The sequence below is a fragment of the Cucumis melo genome, chromosome 2, assembly GCF_025177605.1.
Source record: "Cucumis melo cultivar AY chromosome 2, USDA_Cmelo_AY_1.0, whole genome shotgun sequence".
NCBI lineage: Eukaryota > Viridiplantae > Streptophyta > Magnoliopsida > Cucurbitales > Cucurbitaceae > Cucumis > Cucumis melo.
The window spans coordinates 2,958,442-2,984,045 of NC_066858.1; the positions used below are offsets into that span (position 1 = coordinate 2,958,442).

A 25,604-nucleotide genomic window follows, 5' to 3' on the forward strand; every position below is an offset into this window, starting at 1 on the left:
CATGCAATACCCACACCAACAAATATTTATCATCTCAGACGTTTAAATTCCAAATATTAAATATTAAATAATCATAATCATGGAGCAAAATGTGAGATCTAAACGAGCATATTACTTTTTATTCCAAAGATCTTAATATCCATACATCATTGACTCGAACCATCTTACATTATTTAACAATGAAGCTCCCTTACAACCACTAACAATGGGACATCAAGGCATTCATTCATTTCCATTTACAATATAATTTCAAATGTCCATGTTCAGTGAGAGACTACTGGAAATCAAGATCATCTCTTGTTTTCTGCTTGAAAGCAGCCATTTCTGAAGATGGAGCCAATATCATGTCTAGGCTTGGTTTTGGTTATAATGCTAATACTTTACAGTTGCTTTAATGGCATCTAATATCTACACGAACCAAAATGAAGGTAATATATTGGTTAGGAATGAACTTTTGCCAAGCACTTTAGAAAATAAATTTGATAGTAATCTCTTACTTTGTTCTTCGTAGGCATGTAGAAAGGTTCAAACACAAGAGGGAAGGGAGTGTCCAATCCACAAACTCTAGAAATAGGGGCCTCCAACTACAAGAGAAAGTGAAACTCATTTTGTTGAAGTTTTTGAAAAGGAACTAGCTATAATGAATAAAATTACAACATTAGATAACTCAGAGTTATACAGAGAAAAAAAAGGCAATCCAGTTCAAATTAATATCCTGAATAGAATAATTAGAAAATGCCTTAGATGGAGAATACCATGAGGCAGCAAGACGATGAGTGGAATCCTTTATAACATTAGGACTTGTAGAATATTCAAACAAAAGATACTCAAAGTAAATATTACACTAGTTTGCATTCTACAAGCCATTATTCATGTTTTAAGGAAATTTTATGTTTTCCATCTTTACATATATGGAGAAAAAAGAAGATAAAAGTCATTTTTAAACAACTTTGACTGGATTAGTTTGCTTCTTTTGCAGCATTTTAGGCTTTTGTTCTTCATGGTACACAAACTACCCCAAATTCTTTTGTAACTAAACCCTTCTAACGATTATTAACAATCGAAGGGAACTTCCGGATTGGTTTTGGGGGAGGTTTCTTCAACCCCTTCAACCCCTTGCCCTTAGGCCATCTTTTCAGGCCCTTTTAATGAATATGCATATCCTCCTCCTATTAAAAACAATGTGGGGCTAAGAAAGAATAGATTTATAACAAATTCCAATGAATTTGGATAGACCTTGACCTTCCTTGGATTGTATGAGTGAAATAAAAGGTATTATCCTGCTAAAAGGAGAATTGTTATGTTAGGCCACCTATTACTATATAGTACCCTAGGAATGGTAGGAAGGGGATTTACACTTGACAAGTTAGTTACGTAGGGGGAATAGCAAAGGCATGACCATTTTTTACAGTGGAATGGTGAATAGTTGCCATGTTTAGACAGATTTGGAGGGGAAGGGAGAATTTATCAGCCCTCTCTGATCGGTGAACTTGAGAGCTACCTGGGATTATTTCTGTCACATTTGGGTTCTCACATCCTTGACATAGGGTTACTAGTGATATAATTGGAGAGTTCCTCCTCTTCGGAAGGAGTGCTTTTTATGGATGGCCCAAGTGTGTGCTGCTCTTTTGGGACTGCAGGGAGAACGGAATAACAAAATGTTTAGAAGGTTAAGGAGGGATTCATTTGAGGTTTGCTTTCTTGTCAGATGCCATGTTTCTCTTTAGATTTTTGTTTTTGAAGACTTTTGTAACTCTATTTTATATGGCTGGAACCCCTTCAAAAAAGAAGAATTCTTCTTTTTTGTGGGTTTGGTTTTTATGTCCCATTTTAGTCTTTCATTTCTATCCCAATGAAAGCCATTATTTCTAGTAAAAAAAATCAGCAAGGAGTGTTATGCATTGCTTTCGGTATCTTCTTCCTCTTGATATCAATATTGTTGCAAGGGAATAGCATATACATTAGAAGGTGGTGTCCAGGAGTGGGCATTGTAGAGACTGTGTGAGTGAAAGTTCAGAATCTTCTAATAAATTTTATGTTTGTACTTTTGATTCACAATGACTCAACTATGACAGATATGTCCTGGTATGGAATTATTTGGACTACAAAGAACAAACTAAGTCCTAGATCATATTTCGACTTTATTTACCAACATACTTTTTCGACTTTATTTACCAACTTACTTTTTCGACTTTATTTACCAACATAATTTTTCTTCCATTCAAACCCCCTTTTGCTTATTTAATCTACAGAGACAAAGGAGATGGATATGGATTGGGTCGTGCAAGGAGGAAAAAGGACGAAACACATGTAAGACATTTATGTTTTGCTGTCCTTTGTGAAACAAATAGTTGATGCTCAATAACCACGACTTTAATTTGAATATATATGTGTCTGATGCATAGTATTAGTACTTATCTCTCCATTTATGATTCTTAATCTTTTTAAAAATTCATTTATAACAAAGAAGTATGCTGAAAATGTGAACTTACCCTTAAGAAGCAGCGCTCAACAATGGAAGCGGATATTTCAGCACCAAAGCCTCCAGTAACCGGAGCTTCATGGCTAATCTACATAGAGACGAGGAGATCAGTGATAAATCTTTATTTATCTCTGATAAAGTTCTCACATTTCTAAGAAAGCTTGTTACAAAGAAAAGAAAATGCAACTTACAAGAAGTCTTCCAGTCTTCCTAACTGAGGCCTCCACCGTTTCCTTATCCCAAGGTAATAGAGTTCTCAGGTCTATAAGTTCACAGGAGATTCCTTCCTGTAATATATATCAAACAAATCAAGATCATAAGTTGATAATTCTCCACGATCCTAGTGACATCACAGACTGAAATGTAAAAAATTATCTACGTGCATTCTTCAAACAACGCTGAAAAGCTGAAATCAGCAACTAATCTAAGGTTTGGAATAAATAGGGAGCATTGATCTTGTCACGATGTACCAGCACTCACATATAAGATTCTGTTCGACCTCCAATCCAGAAGATTTACTTAAGGAAGGGAAAAATGGGAAGTGAGGTTGTTTTTAACGTTCAGAGGAGTTAACTGTTATTTAATTTCTCTATTGAAGTGTTTTTGAATTGGGAGTTATAACTCCTTTAGTCAGTTATGTTTGCTTTGGTTTATTTGTTGTGTTTTTCCTTAGAGAAGGATCTTGTATTTTGTGTGCTTCCTAGATACTTATGGAGAGATAATTGACCCTCTTGAATTGTTTACTACTGGTGTTGAATTTTCTTGTGAAATTGTGTGAACTGACAGGAATTTCTATCACATCTGAAATTCTTATAAGCACACATTTCCCTTTCCGTATCATTCACAGTAGCATTCACAGTCAACCGCTGATATTCCATATCACCTATTAGGTTTAAACAAAATCCCATATTAGCTAGGGAAGGAAGTGATCATGAGTAAATAAGTGAGAATAAATATCTCGCTTAGCATGAGATCATTTGGGTGGTTACAAAAGCAAATATCATACAATAATAGAGATAGGTGAAAGTTTTGTTGTTCTTATCAATTATCAAGAGGGGTACTAGACTCTTTTGATTGACGATGGCTTGAAGTTTTGATTCTTTGGAATAACCAAATGTCTAAACAGTGGCCCTTGATGTAAAGGTTTGAAATGTTTGGAGAAGCCCTCAAAAGTCCGAGGTCCATGTCTATGAAGGGAAAGTTCAATTATTTATGAGCTTGAAGCAACATAATGCAAGGGATAGAGACAAACCCGGTTACAAAAAAAAAGTATAAAACAACCACACATGAACGGATGGGAGAAAGTAAGTTAAAAATAGAAAGAAGTTTTCCCTTTCCCACCTAAAAGTAAAATAGTGAAAGAAATTCAGCCTGAAAATGAAATTATAACTCAACCTCACCCATCCAAATGCACATAATAACCATAATCTCTTCTACATCTCTTGTCTTTACCTTATATAGAAATATACAGCAAAAAATCATGTAAAGTGATCTTTTTTAAACAGAAATCATATCCTAAAATTTCTTTTACCAGGTTTATCCGAGACTGTGATCATAGAAGCGCAATAAAAAATAAGTGAAGAGATTTACTTTTTCAGCATCAACACAGGCTTGTTCCATAACAGAGAGCTGCGCTCCCCAACCAACCAATGTAATATCGCTGCCTTCTCGGATCACCTGAATATCACATTTTCAGGTTCACCAAACATTGTGTACATCTATGCATTATAGAATTATTGACAAATACTTAGAAATGAAGAGAGTTGAAAGCATACCTCTGCTTGTGATAGAGGCAACATGAAGTCATCCTCCGGAACTTCTTCAACTGCCAAACGGTAAAGCCACTGAAGACGAACACTCAAGATATTTTCATCTCAACTTGTGGACGAATTTTGATCCAAACAACTTACAAAAGCTTTCAAGAATAAGAAATACCTTGGGCTCAAAAAATATAACTGGGTTTTCATCACGAATGCATGAAAGTAGCAATCCTTTGGCTTGGTATGGGCTTCGAGGGATGACGACCTGTTTAGTATGAGAATGTGATAAAAAAAATATATTCTTTTAAAGGAGTAGGAATTCATGCAATGGAGCTAATAGAATAGAAATATAACCAAGACACGCCCTAAGTAAAGTTTATTGTCCAAAGAAGTTCCATTCTGGTGCAGACGAAAAGGCAAGTCCTAAGGCTCTTTTCAACAAGAAAAGAGATTACAAAGCAGCACAAAAAGATGGCAGTCTACAACAAAACTAGAAGAGAGATGAAATTCTATCCTCTTTCTCCAATTCTGAACTTGGTCAAAATGACTACTCAATTTATGCTCAGAAAGTCTATTGAGTCCATCAGCAGTAGGGACTAAAAGGAAGAAACCAGTATAGGACTAAAAGTTTTAAAATTGTCCCTTGACTTATCTGTCAGATTGACTGAATGGATTGTGGAGTTAGGGATGCTAAATTTCGAATCATAAAACTCTATCCTTTGCTCATCAGAAGATTCTCCATCAATAAATTGGTTGCCAACACAGGGATCATAATCAAAATCTCCTTAGTTAGGAGCTGCTGATCCTGCAAGTTAGTTCTGTTGGCAAGGACTTCGGAAATTATCTTGAAAACACATCAATGTATGAACAACATTGTGTTGTGGTTTCTACGTTGTGACTCAGCAGTTAGACCCACCGAGATATAAACAGTATTGATGTACCATAAAGTATTAGAGTTAGCATATAGGTTATATCTGTTCCACAAAGTATCTAAAACTTATTAAGAAGAATCTGCAAAAGAAGGAAACGTACTTTGATACCAGGAACATGACAAAAGAAAGCTTCAGGAGATTGTGAGTGATAATGACCACCATGGCCAACAGCTCCATATGGTGCTCTAATTGTTAAACCTAAGAGATTCATAAATATGTGCATTTAAGGCCAATGACAAGAAAACAAACATGAAAGAAGTCAACTATATGCAGATAGAGAAGCAAATTTACCACCACAATTGAACTGATTTCCACTACGATATCTGAACTTTGCAGCTTCATTAACAATCTATGAGGACATAAGTTTCTCAAGATAGTGCCAAACTGGAAGGCAGTAGGAAAAATGTCAACAAGGAAGAAGCTTACCTGATCAAAAGCTGGATATATGTAATCTGCAAACTGAATTTCTGCTATGGCTCTATTTCCCTATCATCGAAATGACTCCCGTGTTAGAAAAGGGATAAGATTTAAAATACAAATAAAGTTTAAATTCAAGCTACAATAACAAGTATGAAAATTCCTAAAAATTACCATTGCCGCCAGACCAATGCCAAAGCCAACAATACCCTACATTGAAGATAAGTTAGAACGACACTTCTCTCACATACTTGAAAATAGAATATTGATATGATATTAACAGGGAGAATATCATTGTACTCTCATATTGATCTCCAAAATTCCAAAGTGAACAAATAAGCTACCTGCTCACAAAGAGGGGTATTGAAAACTCGATCTTTCCCATATCGATCTGCCAGTCCAGTTGTGCACCGGAAGACCCCACCAAAGCCCACATCTTCTCCAAACACATAAGCACTGAATGTAGAAGTATAATGTTCTTTAGCAAAAAAAATTCTACTGGAACATAAAACAAACAATGGGCATAAAGGGTGATAAAAAATCAGCTCAATTACCCAAGAGGAATAAAATCCTCCAATTCCACTTTGTCAAAATAATATATATATGTTTATATAGAAGAACGCAAATATGTGGCTCCAGAACCAACAATCTCTAAAATCTCTTCATTCCCTCTAATATACTTTAGGTTTCTTCCTAGTCAAAACTTACCAAAAAAGTCATTTGTAGCACATTTCCTAACACATTTGCTTTGTTCTTGAAAGGACGACCCTAACAAGTAGCGAAGTGAGCACAAAAAACTACGTTGGTAGAATCTGTTGCCTATACATTTTAGTCATAAAAGGACCACAGAGAAAAAAAATGCAGTCCAAAATTAACAGTTCCACAAAATTCATCGATCTAATAAAGAGCTATAATGTTTTCACCTAATCAAAGGAAGCTTTATCTAGAACAAGAAAGCGAAAGCCAAAGACCCACCAACAACCAATTCACAATGTATTGACAGATTTCATCAATTTCCTTCTCTCTCTCATTTCAATGCAAGCTCTCACTTGCTCCTTAGCCACCGACTTCATTATTTCCAACTCCCTCTATTAATGAAGTTCTCTTATTTTCGAATTCTCACTTAACCAGCTCCAAAGTCTCAGGCAAAAGGGTAACCAAACACCAACCAGCAATAAAAGAAAAATCATGCATACACAACAAATCCATCAAAGAAAAACCACACCCATCTGCATGCAATGATAGAATCAGAGAAGATATAAAAAAAATACAAGCAATCAGAAACTAAAAACGAAGAAAAGGGTATTGAAGAAACAAACCGAGGATCAGTTTCAAGGGCAATATGAAGTGCTTGGTTAATAGCAGAATAAAGATTCATAGATTTTCCAGCATGGGTTGTAAGATTTCCATCTGGAGAAGCAGAAAATTGCCTCCTACAAAGGGAATTCAGCACTGTTTGCGATCTCCTCAGCACAGATGCCATTTTGGAAGAAATGATCGATTTGGCCTACTTTCACAAGTTTTATGCCTATCAATAAACGAGAAGAGCTTCAAACAGATAGTGCCAAAGCGAATTCAGAACAAGTCAGGCAAGTCGTGAGATTATCCAATAGAACTGTTGATACGATAACTTCTCTCCTTTTCTAGCTTTCGGTTACGTCTTTGAAATTTCATAATTAAAGAAACGAGATGGATAAAGCTGAAAATGGCATTGGATATTAAATAATCAAATATATAGGGATATAAATGGATCGGGACATCGAAAGGGTTGAGCCAGATTAGAGGTTTATTTTTGTACTAATTCGATGAATCGTACAAGAGAATATAGCTCCATCCATGGAATAGTCGAGATGGTCTTCAAGCTACGTAACAAAAAGAAATGAAATTTTCAAGCATGGATAAGTAAAACACGTTTAATAAAGCAAAATCTAATTAGATCTAGTAGATGTTACACCTACATTCGACTCGGAGGAAACAATGGATAGATCCACTAGAATTGAGCTATTGAATGTCATTTATGAAAATCAGATAAGCTTAACGAAGTTTTCTAACCAAAAGATTTCAAAAAAAAATTTGAATCAATTTCAACCCAGACTAAAAAAATGCCAAATCCTAAGGATTCTAAAAATACCATTGAACACAACGCCTTACCGTTGAAAAGTGACTCTCTATGGCAACAAGAACATCACCATTTGAGACATGAATAATAACATTGATACCCACATCACCATCCAAGAAAGAAAGTGACATCAAAGTTCAACTTAAACATGCCATGGGAAGAGGCTGACCATTGGGCAATGTCTTCAACACTCAAGGGGACAATGGAACTACTTGAATGAAGTCTGATGTAAGAATATGATCAAAAGATTCCACCACGTTCATCTCCCAACTAATAGAATATAAGATCAACGTTTGAATTTTTGTGACCATTGCATGTTAGAAGGTTGTATCTATGTCATATAGCAGAAGGGATGAGCCAAAAGGTTCTAATATACGGTGGGCTCCGTAGCTCCAAGGCCTTACAAAAGAGAAAATCATAGTAGCACATCCCGAAAGGATTGGATCATGAATACCAAATGTTCCATACATTAATATATCTCATTTAAAACGAATGATGAAAGGTTACTTTCAATTTGGATATATATTTTTGGAAAAAAAAATGGGGAATAATTCCCTATGAAAAACTCGAACATGTAAATTGTTCACATAGTAATTCTTTTAGATGATGAACATAACCCAAATGATTGATTCTATCACTCACACTTATATGTTAAAGTTAAAAAATATTATTTAATTACCAAAAGGGAAGAATAAAAGTAACATTTCATTATCAATTGATCAACATTTGTGGTTCCAACATTTGCTTAATTTGTGTGTTGGCGCTCGAATCTCTTTTGCATTGGTTGCCGTTGTGAGTCTCTTGTGGACTTGGCTTTTGGGTCCATATTTCTTAGTCTAGTCTCACTTTTCGAACTAAGAGATCCTCACATTAGTGTGGTGCTGAGTCTACCGTACTCTAATGTCTTAGTTATTATTGGGAGTATGAAGTGAATTAGTTAGCACACAAAAATTAAGGTTAAGGCTGTCTTTTGAGATTAGTTACCCTTTCCTTTTGGAGTCATTGAAAAGGGTCTCTGGTTACATGATGCCCAAAACACATTACTTGTCTCTCCACCTATTGGATTTTTTTCTTTTTCAATCAGATGAAACCTCATAGATTTTGATCTAGATCTTCATAGCTTAACATTGTTTATAGAGATTTGTGGTAATGTGACTAATGATTTTATCCGGTGATATTTTGCATTTGTACTATTAGAGGTGTGATTTTTTAATCCATGTTTAACTAAAATTAAAAGACAGTTACATTTTGATCGAATTCTTTAATGATTTATATGTAAAAGGGCTCGCAACAAATATTGCAACCCAGATTATTAGCTTGTTTACCGTGGAGGTTTTATATGAACGCACATCTTTCTTTCGAGTTTAAAATATGTTTTGATCTTAAAAGTTTCTTGATACATTTATTCACGATAGTTGAGGACAAAAACTACTTTCTAATTTTCTTTTACATACGAACATTTTTTTCTCTCTCTCAGAACTCTTTTATTCAACTTTTTCAATGTTGGATTACTTGTAGTCAAAGCAATTATCAATTTTTGTTATTGTATTGACTTTTTCCAGTATTCAATTTTTCATAATCAAAGAGGTTGTCAATTTATAAAATTGTATGAATTTGCTCCTAATACGTAGCTTTTCCTCCACTTCTATAATGAATTAAAAATTCCTACAATTCTAAACTAATTTGTCCTTTACCTGTATTATTATGATTAAAACCCTTCAAATTTGTAAGCTCACCTCCAAAAAAGTATGTCCAGATGAGACTTTAAGTCTCGGTCGCATTATTCTTGTATCTTTTTAACGAAAAATTTAGTACGATAAGAAAAAAATTAAAAGAATAATTGAAAGTTAATCAAGAGTTAAAGGGTAGATTTAATCCTACCACTCAAGCTATTATATGTATTTTGTCATCGCTAAAGTCACTTGTCCTCATTTTAACAGAAAAGTTCATGCTATTTTAAGACAAATTTGAAATTTTTAGATAGCGATAAGACTTCATAAAAGCTTAAAGCGAATGACATAATTACATCTAATTTAATTCTAATCTAAAGTGATTTAGATTACAAAGAGAGGTCATATCAATATAAAACAAAATCAATCATGACAAAGACTAGACTATATTTTACCAAATAGACAAATAAAAACTAAACTTGTAATTTAACAAAATTCTCACATTCTTCGTTCGGAGAACTACAAAATTTTCTCTATCATCTGATATAGCTCGAACCATTAATATATATGTTCCTTTCGCTGCCTACACTATTATATCTATAACTAACAAAAATGTTTGCGACGACCATGGTTGTTAGAATGATTCCTGCCAAGTCTTGCAGTGTGGGAAGCTGCATGATGCCGACATGTTGGCAAAGACAACTTCCATGAACTTCTAGTCTTTTCTAATTCACGACTTCTCGTTCTTGTATCTCGAATCAACCTAATTTTTACGTGGCCTAGAAAGAGAGGGGAGAGAGGGAAAAGAAGACAAGAGAAAGAGTATGAGTTCAAATGTTGGGAATGCAAATTGAGAAGCACAGCATTAAACTAAAGCACAATGTGCAAGTAATTAAGAACATTAGAATCCATACATGAAATTATAATTAGGTTCAATTCAAATGATACCATGTGTTTTTTTTATATCCATGAGTGTCAATCATAGCTTATGCACACGACAACTAATCTCACAGGACAACCTACCAAACCTTACAATATTTGAGTGTCGAGAAAACTCGTAATAAAATAATTTCTACGTAGGTAACCACCACAGATTGAACCTTTGACCTCTTAATCATTATTTACTGAGACTATGTCTCAAATGAATTAGTAAATCTACGATTGTAAATAGAACAGAATGAATCCGATCACTTGAGGAAGGCAGAAAACAAGAGAATGTAGGGGTGAGAAAGTAAGTACTTCTTAGTACTTCCTATAAAAATAAGTTGATAATGAGCGGAGTAACTCATGTATGATGGTAAGTTTTTCTGATGCAAGATCCTCAGCATACCTCCTCTCTCTCAAGATCTCTTTGGGTTCATCTATCTTGGGTCAAATTTTTCTTTTTTCTTTTTTGGAACAAATACCCGAGGGGACTTCATATATTTAATATCATATAGGATAAACATGAATATCTCCATCTCTATGCTAATTGCATACGAGAGAAGTAACTCGTGTATCATATAATGATCATGAGGCCTCACATCTTCCCAACGTGATTCTAAACACCTAAATAAGAAAACGCAATGGAAACAACAACCACTCCAGAGGACGGAGCAAAAATATTAGGAACAGACATGATCAAACTGATCTACTACTTATCTATCCAATGCACGATGAAAATTAATATGAATAGAAGGCCTTACGAATACCAAAAGGTTAATGTAGTTGTCAAAAGTTTTTTTCCCCTGTTAATATGAAGTATTAAGATAACAAAGCAATAATTAACATGACATTTCACTATTTTTTCCAAAATGTGCTCTTGAACAATACAAACCCAACAACTTGTAAATCGTACCAACCTTTTTCCTGGTTTCTTCCTTCTGTCTGAGCAGATACTTGCCATTATCTCATCAATTGACAAAATTTTCTCAACATTGCTGTCTAACAAGTTGCACGCATTTAAGGTAGCAGATTGAGAAAGATCCGAAACATCTGATGTCCTAAGTTCTCCTTTAAGATGTTCCATCAAAACAAACCCTTCATTTATAGCGCCACAAATACAAAATTAGTTCAGCAACTAATATGGAAAATAACTAACGCAGTGGCTGTATGACAATGATGCCAGAAAGAGAATTTACACCTATTTTCTAGACAATTATTTTCCCTAGTTCAACGGTGTTAGAGTGGGAGATCAAACATATCAACCTTTGGATTGAATGGTAATTGGTTCAGCAACTAATATAGTAGATAGCACCAAAATAGTGGAGCAAGACTCATATTTTTGTTTTAGCTCAATAGGGTGGGTGAGGAATTGAATTGTTGACTTTTGAGATGACAATGGGTGTCTTGTCCACCTAGCTATGCTTAAACTAACAACTTAATAGACAAAAGGCATAAATAGAGGTAATACAATTGGAATAAATGCAACCTACCAATAGCACGTAGCGTCTTCAAATCAAATTTTTCAGCTAAATTTTCATGACCAATTGCTTTTGCACGTTGGAGAACTAGCATTTTAATGCTAATCAGCAGGTCCTGCCACATACACCATAATACTGTGTCAATTTGTTCGGAAAATGATGGTAAAAAGTTCTCATAAATCAAAATAAGAAGAAAAGCCCACACAGCTCACAATGTCTGTACTTTCATCGTCCATTGTTATCAATCAAGGTCAAGTAGAAGATATTAATCGTTTCCAAGAAAGAAAAAAAAGAACAAGAAACATTGTAGGTATACAACATCAACAAGAAGAATGCTCGGATTATAAGCAAGTTAGCACGTAGGCAAAGGGATTCAATAAATCAATGACAAATGCAAACATTATTGAAATAACGAGAAAGAAACTCTGATTCCAAATGAACTTACAAGTTCTGATTCAGATAGTGAACAAAGCCAACTGATATCTTCAACTCTGTTATTCTTCAAAATTTCATTCGCCTCTTCCATAGAAATCTTCCGCAATATTACTCCAGAAAAGACTTCAAAGTCAAATTATTAAACTGTCACAACAAGCATCAACTTTCACTGATCTTCCAAAAGTAAAAAAAGAAAAAAGAAAAAAATTAATACACAAACAAAGCTAAAATAGTTTGAGTAAACAAACCTAAAGGAAAAATCAAAGCTAACTCTAACTTCAAACTGTGAAATAGACCAACAATGAAAGTAAAAACTCAACAAAGTAGATGTGTAAGCTCAAACTAACACGATTTCCATAACATAAACATCTTGTCACTACCCTTATAGGTTATTACATGTAGAACATGATCACATTGACCAAAAACCGCTCACACAACTTTGTTTGACCTATCCATTACATGCCAATGTAAGGAAGATTCCAAGGTTAATATGCCAAAATTAGTCCGTGACCGCTAGCATAAATTACCCAAACAAAATTAGTCCTTGAGTAATATATCGATGATCTTGAAACGAAGAGATTAATTTACAACAAAATAGAAGCTAAAATTCATCATTAGGGCCTGGTTCAAGAACTCAAGAGCTTATCACCAGCGGCAGTGGAGCGACAAATGATTCCCAGATTTCAAACATGGACACCTAATAGTACCGGAACCTTTGCCATCACGAAAACCAAATTGAATGGACGCTTCCACTCCCAATTCATACTCCGTAGACACTCTCTTCTCCATCATCCATAATTTGTCCATTAGACGATTTCGAATTCAAATATCTAAGAAGTTAGGCTTTAGTCAAACTTGTTTGCAGCAGAAACGCACAAGATACTTAGGTTCTATATTGAGCAGCTTTTGTTTTTTGGGGGGTGGGGGGGTTTCTATAAATTTTGAAAAGAAAACCCCATGGAAGATGTAGCAAGGGAGAAAAAGGAAGATATGAGGAATTGGAACAATCTTAACTAATTACAGCTTGAATGGAAAAGTGAAGAAAGATAGTCTAAATGCACGGTAAGAATTCCAACTAAGCTCAATTCACCCCGCATGAAATAAACAACTTAGAGTAACTAAAGTGCAAACTCCAAGTTAAAAGCCTGGACGTTCTCTAAGCAGACAATATTTGATATGTTAAGGACAAGTGTTTAACTAAATCTCTTGGAATGTGATAAACTACATTGAACTGAACTAGATGGGAATGATATTTTTTTCCTTAAAACTATATGAGAATAAAGTTGAACTTGACTATAATAGTCAATGCATGAATAAGCATAATAATGAACACATCAAAATCATTCAAACAAAAGAATGCAACACTAGAAGACCACTTAATTATACTCCTTTCTAAAAGGTTTGTTAAAAGACAGATATAGATCTTCTCTTATCTAAATCAAAAGGTAAAATCAAGTCAACAAAACTTTATTAACATTGAATTTCATAATCACTATCTATCCATATTTAACCATAGTTCTTAGTACCCTTTACGTACTGGATTACCCATTTTACAACTTATTTCTAGTTATTTTTACTTAATTAATCATCTGCACAAAATTGAGTAAATTAAATTTTTTGCCTATAAATATACATAGAATTTCAAATGCTAAATTGAAAAGTTCAACTTACAAACAAATCAAACCAAACACATAACAGTTCAAAGGCTAAACCAGATTAACCAAAACGCCACCCCCAACTGTGCCTAGATGATAATGCAAGAGGAATTTATCCAAGTTTTTACCAAGCTATAAGGAAAAGAAGAAAACAGACATGACTGCAATAGATGTCGGCAAAACAAGTCGATATCAAACCATCCAGCATAATCTCAACCTGGTGACCAATATTACAATCGTCATAAATATGAACTACCACCAGAAAGACCATAGTTAATAAATTCAAACCAGACCAGATTTCAGACCAAATTTAACATTTATTAATGTCTAATGGGACCATTTTGAAGTACCACAATAGTAGACAAACCTATCAGTAGTAGAGTGTAAGCCTGACCTATACTATAATGGTATGGCTAGACCTATAATTTCTTCCATATATCTATTGAACCATCATAATCATAGTTACTCTTTATAATATTAAATACCAAGTATGTAGTCACCATGACTTAAACCTTTTATTTGAATTGGCATTGGACCTGTCGGCCAAAGGATAAGCACGATGGTCAACTTGATCTATATACTTTAATCCATACGTGAATAAGGAGTTGTTACCATTTGACAAAGAGTAAAAGACGAGAGCAGTTACCAAATGAAGAAACTTCAACTTAGATCTTCAAAATTAGTAAAACACCATAGGGGCCTAAAGTTCAACAATCAACTCAAAAGGTTCAAGTAAAAAAGTGCAACTAGAATTTACGGTTTGTTGCTTTCCAATGGTCCAAGAAGAAGACATTGATTCAATGCCGAAGGCAGTGTGCTTCAAACTTGTCCTCTTAAATTCTTAATTCACGTTCTAGTGTGAATCATTTTTTGATTTATGTTTTGAAGATGCTTGTGCAAATGATTGTACAAACTGTAGATTCCTGTGTTTTTAATAGAAATTTTCAGTGTGGAGTTTCTACAATCTCATGGACAATGATTTCTGTGTCCCTTTGTTTGGTATCTTCGATTTGGGATCAGGGTGTTGAATCCATAGGCATACATCTTGAATCCAGCCTCATTTTATTGATTGGTGGTGAAAGTTGTTGTCATCCATGGGTGATGTTTTTCTTTTTCAATTCTCTTTTGTGGTCTCGGGCTCATCAGTCACGTAGAGCATGTGCCACAAGTGTTCCTACTCTGGTGTCTCAAGATATCCCCTTTGTTTGAAATTTGCACCAGTGGTAATGGAGAAATTTTACTTACTAATTGCAGACACCTCGCTCAAGTTCTCGTTCCCTCTGTTCTCACCCTTTCCATCCTAACATATATTCAAAATCCTAACATATACTCAAAATCCTAACATTCACTCAAAATCTCTTCCTCGTTCGCTCATAACTCGCAACAACAAGTAATCTTCTTCACGTTTATGATACAAAACCCTAATGAAATGCTATTCAGTAAACCACAATCAAACTCAAAAGAATTTTAAATTTACGTGTCAAATTCCAACATTAGAACACGGAAGCAAGAAAACGAAATAACCAGCAAAAACGAGCACTATAGGAATGAACGGAGAACGAACCGGACAGAGGAGGGAGCAAGGAGAAGCACTGGACGGCGGAAGACGACGAACAGAGATGGCGCGAACTTGATTCCGACGGCGTTGCGACGTCCCGAATTTCAACGGCGTTGGCTGGAGAATTCTTTCGACAGCGGCGGCTGGAGGATTGTATCGACAGTGGGAGCCGGAGGATCGTTTCGACGACGGGATTTTGAGCGATTTTGCGAGAGAGAGGGAGAACTACGAAATTCAACACTTTCGTAGAATATAATGACACGACAAAATTGTGTCAACAAAAATCTCGTTTTTGTATGTCATTAAAACTTAAATTTCTAGCAGTGTTTATTCAACATTTTTTTCATGAATCTACAACTGAAAATTTATTGTCATATTAGATATCAAATTTCAAACTTTGTATCTAACATATCACATAATCTTTGCAAACTTCAAGCATAACTAAAACCTATTTAGATGTATAAAGTTGAAAGTCATAAATCTAAAGAAAAAACATTTCTAAAGTTTAGCGATTTGTTTATACTAACTTGTTAAACGTCAGAAACATTTAAAATACAAACTTAAAATTTCGATGATCAACTTGTAGGAAGTCCTCGTAAAGTCGGAAGCATCATGAAATCAATGAACTTAATTTCATACTTATTGAATAAATATCAACATCAATAGCTAATGTTATTAAAAACAATGTCACAGAAAGGGAGCAATTTCACATTAATTCATCATTCAATATAGATATTTTATCCATATATACGTAGAATTCAATTTTTGATATTAATGTTTTAATCTTTGTAAAATATGTTGAACCTCCAAATGAGAAAAGTAAGAAAACGAATCTCTTAAAATCATCGATCCGAAACAATTTTCTTTGTCGACAAGAGACAACTTGATTCAACAATCACATACTCTAAAAAAATTGTTTAGTCCCCTTAAGCAACTATACACATAACTACTAGACAATGATGAATGATGAGTTAATGGATGGTTTACTTAACAATAATGATCCTCATTCCAACTTTATTAAGTAACTTGGGGGTGCTCAGGGAACATAATTGGTTTGTGTTTGGATAATACAAACGTAAAAAAAAAAATATATCATAGGGGAATAATTCAAATAAGGTTAAACGACAAGTTTAGTCCTATATCTATCTTTGCGATGTTAATGTAGAAGACTCATTTATAGTAAAATTATAGATCAGTAATTTAATAGGTAACAAATAAGAATTTGTTTAACATTCATTCGAACAAAATGCATTTTCTTCGATGAGAATTAAAACTTCCTCGATACTTCTCCAAAACAAAATTCCAATTTATGCAAAACTTATCAAATATTTTTAAAAATTTAACAATAAAAAATAATCAACATATAGTTTTCGATCCAAAAGAAGTTTGGTGTTACAGTCACATACAATTCATTACACTTCCAAAGAGATATCTCACAATATATAATGTATACTATTTTAATGATGGCAAAAAAGAAACTATTTATAAAATATAGCCAAAAATTTTAAATAAATTTTAATTGTTTGATGAATTTTGCTTTGTAAATAATTTTAATATTTTTGCCATTTTGAAAATGACTCTCTACAGAAGTGTTTCCTATAAATGATTTTCTTTTGTATATTCAAATTTCAAGCCCTTCCAAAGAAACTGAATCAATATTCTAGTTGTCACATGTCACCTTCACTTGATCGTCGGAATCTCCAAATTAGGGTTCGAAAAACAATTCAACGGCTTAATTGTAGTGATCTTCTTCCTATCGAGGAAAAACGGAGCACCACCACGACTATCCTCTGTCACTCTAAGCTCTAATTGATTGTAGATATCAAAAATTGGAGGCGATTCTAGAGCACGGTGGAGGTAAATCTTCGAAACTGATTTAACTCGATTTCGTTTCGAGATGATTTGCAAGTCTCGCATACGTGCTAACTCACCAGGTTTGAAATACTTTCGAGATTGTTTCTCAAAATTTGATGAATTCTTCATGCACCTATCTATAATGTTTTAATGGTGATTTCGATGTTGGGGAGATTGGGAAAAAGGCAATGGAGGGAAATTTAAGAGAATGTAAATGAATTTGAATATTTATATATCGGTGATTTTTAAATCTTTTTCATTTTCTCTAAGTATTCGTAAAATCTTAATTATCTTTTTATTTTTTTATATTAATCTACCTTTTAATTACTTTCAATAAATTTTAAATTTTTTATTAATATTTTAAATTTAAAATATATTTCTGATTTCTTTTTGCATAAAATTATTATTATTATTCACAAAATCTCAATATCTTTTTATTTAATATTAATCTACTTTTCCAAACCTATTTTGGAATTATTTATTATTCTTTTACAAAAACCTGAATTTAGATAAATAAATTGTACATAGTAAAATTTTATTTAACTTAATTAAAGTTTAGTCAAATTTTATAAATACGAAATTTATTTGGATTTGAATTTTCTTTTCTATTTTGCAAAAGATTAAATAATGAACAATTATTTTGAAATTTGTTAGATTTGTTCTGAATATTAAGTATGGATTTTATCATAGATATGACAATTTATAAAACTAAAGATTTTTAATAAGATTATTTGTTTTTTAGATTCAAATATGATATATATTTTTCCCTAAATCTTTGATTGTTAGAGAATCTACCTCTCTTTTTATTAATCATAACAATTATTTTTTAATTCCTATTTTGTATCGGTATTGTAAATATCTTTGATATCTTCATGAAAAAAAATGTCTCAAATGAATAAGGGTTTTTCTTTAAAGCATCTTTATTCTATTTCTATTAGTAAGAAATTTGAGAATTTGAGGAAAATAGGAAGTGATCAATAATTTACTTATCTCTTCTTCTCCATACTCTAATAATTTTTAGGGTATTGTTCCAATAACCAACCATCTTCCACATTTTTAAAAATCAAATGTTATGTGACATATTTGAATAAAATAGTCTTTTGTAGTTTTATTAACTTTTAAATATCTTGTTACTCGAGAATTATATCTAATATTAAAAGTATATCATAGAAAGAATTCATTAAAATTTCACGTATATTGCACGTGTAAAATGTCGAGATAGTTGACAGGAAGGGGTGGGCTGTAGACGACTATTGGTTATTTGTTAGTAAACAACCTGTGGTATAGAGAGAAATTAAAGTTTTGGTTGTCTGAGGTTGTAAAAATAGCAAATTCAATATTTGACGATCTTAATCTGAAACCCTAACAACCACCTTTGCACATCCAACTCAATATAAACCAAAAATTTCCTCAACTAACTCTGAAATGCAAGTTGGCAAATCATATACTAAACCAACTTGTCTCAATTTTAACCTCCGAACTTTATACTTTTATTAATTTAAACCTAGTTTGATTGATTTAATCAACTTAAACCAAACTTGAATTCTATCATTGAAATCAGCGTATATCCAACACTTATGTTGTGCCACTAACATTTTTTTATAAAATGATGAAAAACTCTCAAAACCTACCCTTGTAATTACGTGAACCCCTAAACTTTTAAGAATTAAAAAATGACTCACAAATGATAAAGATTCTCAAACTAATAAATACAATTTATTCGAGGACTCAATTTTAAATTTGGAGGTTTAAAGACTCAGAGCCAAGTCGATATTATTTTCTGCTTCAACAATTTCGCTTGAATCTAACATTAGCAACTTAGTCATTCGACATTATTTTCAAGAAAACCAGATCACTGGTTATTTTCTCACCAAATTTTATCCCAATGTCACACTTTACCAAAACATAAATTTGTCTATTAAGAGATCACTTATTAACTTCACTGTTACATAGGCCAAAGGGGCAGAAAAATAGTTGGAAATCTAGACGGAAAGAAAAAGGATTAATTAAAGGATTTTATATTGCACTATTTCCCAACTTGCTTCCTTCTAGCTCTTTACTGATACAGAAGCAGCAACAGCAGACCAAACACAACTTTATCAGATCTAGAGATTTACAAGAAAGGAAATCGCCAAACAAGTAGAGTAAAAAAGAAAAAATAAAGAGAACAAAAACCATGAGAAAATAGAGGGGATGAGGGAGATAAAAAGAACTTGATCTTAATAGATATGAGGAGGAAAAAAAAGCCACTAAACACTAGAAGAGGAGAAAAAGAAAGAAAAAGAAAAGCTACAATCCTAGAAACCAAAACCCTGTTAAAATTGCCACCCACTTAAAATAATAGAACTCAAAAAGAAGAGATGTTGTCTAATGAACTGAGACCTGACTGCATCATCATCATCTCATCATCGTCATCATTTTAACTCAGCTCTCACCACCCATTGATTTTGTAAAAAATCTAAAAAGCATCATCATCAGTAGTATTGTGGATTCATTCTGGAGACTAGCAAAAGCAAGAAGAGACATATTCCATAATTGTAGCCAAAATAAGTATGGAGAGAAACTAGCCAGTAGCTTGTTCCTTTTTTTATATATCCAAAGCAGCAAAACTTTTGACAAAACTCCTTGTACCAAGAAGCTTCCATTAAACTGCAGGCAGAGGAGGAGGGGGAGAAGAAGACAGCTAAACCACCACCCGCACACTTAGTATCCGTTTGCTACACCACTTCTCTTCTCTGATGGTGTTGTTGTAACTGGTTTTGCGCTGCCCTTTGGGGCATCTACAGTTTTCAAAACTGATCCATTCTCTGAGATCTTTGTTTCCTCCTTTACCAAATCATTTGTAGCTTCAACTGGCTTTGGTGTTTTCACATCCACTACTTCAGAAACTTCCTTCTTCTCATCAGTAGGCTTCCCTTCCCAAACCTGCATTGCTAGAAGCGTTAAAACAAACAGAAACAATCCAAACCCAATTTGAAGATAACGGATCGGGGTTTTCACGACCCCATCGGGATAAGCACCTGTTTCTTGAACTGCTGCTGCTTGGCTTTCTTTTCTTGGATTGTCTTTTGTCGAGCCTCGTAGAAACCAAAATCATCCAATATGCATGTTTTGCTCACATGCTCCTTAAAGATTTTAACCATCTTAAGGCCAGGCTCCAGCTTGACCTACAAACAAAACAAATGTTTTTCAAGACCAGTCACAACTAAGATTTACCGAATCGAATTATAAGTTGGCAAAAAAAAAGAAACTACCTCCTGTGTGTCTCTGCTATTGGTAACGGGCTTGTTCTCATTGTTTTCAAGAATGATGTGTTTCAAAAGACTGTTGGGAACATCCTTCACTACATGCCACTTAACAGGGAAACAGCCGTTCCATTTGTCTTGTTGCCAGTATTCCAAGTTCTTCTGAAAGTCGACTGGTCCAATCATCTCAGCAAGGCCAACAAATTGCCCACTGGTATTGACCTATCCAAGGATGAACACAATATCAAAATGCAAGAATAAGAAAAACCATAGATGTAATTAAAAAATCAACCATCTCAACTAGATACGCACCGAAAAGAAAAGAAAAATGGGACAACCACCAGCCTTCTCTTGAGCTTCCTGGTATGCAGCATCAAGTTTCTTGTTGCCATTAGGTGTACTAGCCCAAACATTATACTTGATACTTTTATGCACATCATCTTCACTGTATGATTTAATAACAAAGAATTTGGCCTCAGCGTATTCTTCAGGAAAATCTGATTTGTTGTATTGATCACGGTCTGGAGTAGACACCTTATCTTTCTCTTCCTCATCTGTAGCGTTCATTGGTGGTAAAAGTTGCCCCTTCACAGCTAGAACACTAGGCACAAATCCCTTCTGGTTCTTGCTACCCTTAGCTCTTGGTCCCCTATTCAGTTCATTCAAACCATCCATATTCTCATTTCCATATCCATAATACCCACCATTTCGACCCCTAGGCTTAAATTTGTTGTCCACCGCAAGCCACACACGCCCATTAGTTCTTGAATCATAACCATGTGAGGCAAACCCTACACCAGATCTCACTGTGTTTCCAAATTGACCATACAACTTATTGGGGTACATCCGGTTTATATAACCCTGGGTGGTATTCATTCCTGACATGGGTCTAGGATGAGGAAAACCCTGCAGCAAAAAAGACGGCAAAAGCAGATTAAATTATGATTAATTCAATACTGAAAAGGAGATTTAAAGTAGATAAAGAATGCTTACTACATAGTGAGATCCGGGACGGAAGCTTGGACTCCTTGAAGAAGGTATGTTGTTTGCATTTGAGATAGAAGAGGTAATAGTAGAGCTACTGACAAGCCTAGACTGTCCATCTGAGTACAGTGGACCATCTGACCATGGGAAAGAATTCCTCAACCCATCATAGCCATATCTGGGATCTTGATAACCAGAAGCAGGAATATGCCCTGGCAAAGCACCCCTTGCATAGGCATTTGAACCAAATGTTGAATTTTGATATGAAGATTTCATCGGAGCTGCACCATTGTTTCCCTTTGTTCCCCCACCATTTGTCAAGCCAGTACCATTTGGATTAGTTGTTTCCACAGGAATTGGCTTTTGCTCAGTGGCCGCAGAGGTAGAAATGTCTCCCTGTGTTGGAGGAACTGTTGTGGGACTAGGAGTATACGGCCCACTGGTCGGAGTAAGAGGCTGAAAGTATGGAGGATATTGGTAGTGCTGAGGTCCGTACAACTGGCCATCATTCCCCATAGAGGGAACCGGAGAAGCTGCAGGTGAATAAGGACCATAGGGTCCATATCCATAACCGTGGTGATACATAAGAGATCCATTATCTCCATAGACTCCCTGAAAATTTGGTAAGAAAAACCAGATCGTATCAAGTTGGAACATAGCAGAAGTATCAATTTGATTGAAAAAAGAACTGTGGAGGAAATTCATTATCAATATAAAAGCAAAAACTTACAGAAGTCATTTCAACCCCATCTGAATTTGTGTATCTTGAATAATCATCCCAGTCATTTGCAGTCCCATCAAACCCTATAAAACAACACTCGGAAGTTAGAAATCACAAAAGTCACATTTCCAGGAACATAAATCATACTCAAGCTTGAATACAGTAAGAAAGATGTCATTCTAATGAGACACCCAAGTGTATTCAAATTCTAGAATCCCGAAATCAACTTACCTCCATAGTAATAAGACGGATATCCATTAGGAAGATAGCACATGCTTGGATCCATGAATTCCTGTAAAAATGGAGTCACAGACCGTTCATTTGGAATTTGACTAATAGCAGCATTCCCAGAATCAATGGACCCATACTGATTAGCAGATTGCTAGACAAAGAAAATTTTCCAGCGTCAGCTTATTTAGCATGAGTTGCAATTGTCTAACTAGTCGAAGTTTCACCAACTCTCCACCAAAGTTGGTAGAGTTGACAAGAAAGACAGAACTTGAAACAATATCTCCATTCTTTTTATTATTATTATATAAATATTCACTCTAAGAGATACTTGTGTCAAGGTGCATCTATGAACTTCGAATCTCTTGCAAGACATCTACATAAATACAGAACTCCATCCCCAAATCTTACAAGCAGTACCTTTTTCGTCGGCTCCGGAATCTCAACAGGCTTGGCCTGAGCATCCAATGACAACTTCTGAAGCAAATCTGCAGCTTCTGTAAAAATCAGAAGTAAAGGAAATACACACATGGTATCCACAAAATTACCACAGTCTAAAAACACTGAAACACGTTTAATACACAAAGAGACGTAAAAAAACATTATTTTTCAGTTCAAATCCAATTCTAAACCCAATACTATTACACAACACAGAGAAATCTTCCAAATAGATGCAAAAACAAACCAGATCCCATCACTCAAAAACCTAGAACCTTCAAAAATACAAACGTAAACAAAGATTTAATCAATTAAAAAAAGCAACCCATGTCATACTTTCAAGCTTTCAACTCCCCTACAACAGATCAAACAGAACCCAAATAATAAAATCCCCAATAACCTAAACAAAATCCAAACCCATACAACCACATCCACAATCAACAAAAGAAGAGAAACCCAATACAGATCTACAAATCAAAACCAAAAAGAAGAAAAACCCAAGATCCAATTCAAATAAAAAAAAGGGTAAACACAAAACGAAAGGGAACAGACAACAACCCATATGAAATAAAATAGTAAGGATACGATCTGTAGAAGGAGGTGAAGCAACAGTAGCCATAGTAGTAGATCTCAAACAAGGGTATTAAAGCAAAGCGAAAAAAGTTGACAGAGATGATATAAAAATGAACCAAAAAAACCCTAAAATCCCAAAACAAAGAACTGGGTATAGAGGAGGATTGAGGGTTTATACTGGTAAGGAAAAGGTGGGGGTGAAAACCCTAATAGAGAGAGAGAGAAAGAAGAGAGAGAGATGGTGGCGAAGGGGAAACAACGGGTCTCGCAGCCGCCAGAGGGTTTTTTCTTCTGGGTTTCTGAGGAAGAAGAAAAAAAAGAGGGTTTTGTACATCCAAAACGGTGATTCAAATAGCTCACTCAGTTCTTTCGAACGAAAACCCTCACCCGCGGGTTATTCCCCTACGATTCCCATTGGACAAAAAACCACGTGGCGGGACTTGAGTGGTGGAATGACAAGAAAAGAAGACTAAAGAGAAGTCAAGAGAGGATTTGATTGGTGGGTGATGTAAAGATAGGTGAGAATAAGGGAAAGAAGAACGTGGTGGAGTTGTTGCCACTTAGCGGAAGAAAAACCTAATTGGGAAAGGACAGGGATGTCCCTATCTGGGATAGGATTTTCCACTAATCCTAATTATGGAAGGCAAATTACTTGTTCAAAACAAGGATAGGTTGTCCTTATCCTGGATAAGATTATCCTTCTCCTGGATTTTTTGGCCTTAACAATTAAGGCTCCCCTTTCCTCACCTTAGTCATTGTCTTGACTTGTTGTAGATTGAGAGAGAAAGAGATATGATATTTCTAGGGAATTTAAGAGATAATTTTTTAGATTTAGTATAAATATGTTAACCACTAACCTATGTTCGTCTCGATCAAAATAAAGTTCGGATAAAATTTGGAGATGGAGAATTAATCTAGTTTGTGCGACTATGTTCTATTGTTTGAAAGTATAGTCTGTTTGGATGTTTTTATTTTGTGTTGGAAATGATTTGAGATATTTTGTATGTTTGTTAAGGACGAAATGATAGATCGATGTTTGGTTTCGTAAGCTTAAGTCTAGTGAACTTTTTAGATTTGTGTTCATTTTGTGATATTAGGAAGTGATTTGGGATTTTTGTATTAGTGACATGTTTTGAGAGGCTCAAATGAAATTTGATGTAACTTTTGACAAATTAAGAACATGTTTAATGTGTAATTTGAAAACAAATTATTCAAATGAAATACGTGGTTGTATTTCATGTTTTCAAATGTGTTTTTGCAGCTGATTCGTGAATTTTGTTATAATTTAATGACTTGTTCTTCAAATGTTTTTATAGTATGTTTATTAAATCTTAAGAGTAATGATAGTTACTCACTAAATATTAGCTACCAAGAAATCATTCTTTATTTTGATATGAATATGTTTCGGGTTTAAATATTTTGTATAATAATTATATATTATTGTGAGTAAGATTACATTACATAATACATATTTGTATTAATTATCGAAAAACAAACGTCAGGTTGTCAAGCTACATAGTTGTATTTCATGTTTTCAAATGTGTTCAATCTCTCTTTTCTCATTTCTAACACTCCTATCTTATTGCTTATCTTCTCTCTTCTTGCTTCCCTATCTCTCTCTTAGCGATTATGCATTCTATCGTGGAAAAGAAGGACAGGGAGAGATAATAGTTGTAGAGCAACAGTGGCAGCAAGTGAAGACATATAGAGGAGTCAATAAGGATTAAGAGTGCATGCGACAATCTAAGAGCAACGGTCGAAGCGCAAATTGAGATCGAAAATCTAGGACCAAAAGTGAGAGCTTAATGAATGAATCTCATAGACGATGCAATCATAGGTTTTTAAATAGGCAAATTTCATTTACTTTTATCGGTTTATAACCCATAATGTTTTGTCTCATAAGTTACGACACTTAAAAAAACGTACCACTTGTTCTTAAACTTTTAAGTTCGTGCATAACAAGTCTCCAACTTTTTGTTTTTATTTTATTGCGTGTTAAATATACAGACAATTAGCTCATTTTAAGAATTTTACTCCAAGAATATGATAGATACAAAAAGTAGACACAAACTTCAAATTTCTATAAGGCAGAAATCAGTCAATATTTAAAATTATCAAATACCCAGTAAAT

The 25,604-nt window shown here is 34.3% G+C and overlaps 3 protein-coding genes across 9 annotated transcripts; all 3 read right to left on the reverse strand.

The window, feature by feature from the left end:
- Positions 1-92: 92 nt before the first annotated feature.
- On the reverse strand, positions 93-7,301 carry LOC103492412 (2-oxoisovalerate dehydrogenase subunit beta 1, mitochondrial). The gene is made up of 13 exons (XM_008452774.3): positions 6,911-7,301; positions 5,936-6,047; positions 5,766-5,801; positions 5,601-5,660; positions 5,466-5,523; positions 5,275-5,372; positions 4,418-4,507; positions 4,258-4,326; positions 4,073-4,159; positions 2,674-2,769; positions 2,493-2,570; positions 498-584; positions 93-408 (listed from the first exon to the last, which is right to left on the reverse strand). The coding sequence occupies exons 1-13, from the start codon at positions 7,072-7,074 to the stop codon at positions 373-375; spliced, it is 1,071 nt and encodes a 356-aa protein (XP_008450996.1). The 5' UTR covers positions 7,075-7,301; the 3' UTR covers positions 93-372.
- Positions 7,302-9,841: 2,540 nt separating this feature from the next.
- Positions 9,842-15,705, reverse strand: LOC103492413 (uncharacterized). Of its 4 annotated transcripts, none has more exons than XM_051081399.1 (5): positions 15,437-15,705; positions 12,228-12,391; positions 11,795-11,897; positions 11,222-11,399; positions 9,842-10,159 (listed from the first exon to the last, which is right to left on the reverse strand). In XM_051081399.1, exons 2-5 carry the CDS (start codon positions 12,306-12,308, stop codon positions 10,144-10,146), a joined length of 378 nt encoding a protein of 125 aa, XP_050937356.1. In that variant the 5' UTR covers positions 12,309-12,391; positions 15,437-15,705; the 3' UTR covers positions 9,842-10,143. The 4 variants fall into 4 exon arrangements, with proteins under 4 accessions (XP_050937356.1, XP_008450999.1, XP_050937357.1 ...); XM_008452777.3 differs by having other exon boundaries at positions 12,228-12,340; positions 15,437-15,704; XM_051081400.1 differs by having other exon boundaries at positions 12,228-12,386; positions 15,437-15,704.
- Positions 15,706-19,487: 3,782 nt separating this feature from the next.
- On the reverse strand, positions 19,488-23,809 carry LOC103492414 (YTH domain-containing protein ECT2). 4 transcript variants are annotated; one of them, XM_008452779.3, is made up of 9 exons: positions 23,486-23,809; positions 22,883-22,959; positions 22,466-22,616; positions 22,244-22,317; positions 21,523-22,125; positions 20,842-21,435; positions 20,539-20,751; positions 20,305-20,451; positions 19,488-20,209 (listed from the first exon to the last, which is right to left on the reverse strand). In XM_008452779.3, the coding sequence occupies exons 1-9, from the start codon at positions 23,517-23,519 to the stop codon at positions 19,988-19,990; spliced, it is 2,115 nt and encodes a 704-aa protein (XP_008451001.1). In that variant the 5' UTR covers positions 23,520-23,809; the 3' UTR covers positions 19,488-19,987. The 4 variants fall into 4 exon arrangements, with proteins under 4 accessions (XP_008451001.1, XP_008451002.1, XP_050937359.1 ...); XM_008452780.3 differs by having other exon boundaries at positions 21,526-22,125; positions 23,486-23,795; XM_051081402.1 differs by having other exon boundaries at positions 21,526-22,125; positions 22,466-22,526; positions 23,486-23,794.
- Positions 23,810-25,604: the final 1,795 nt, after the last annotated feature.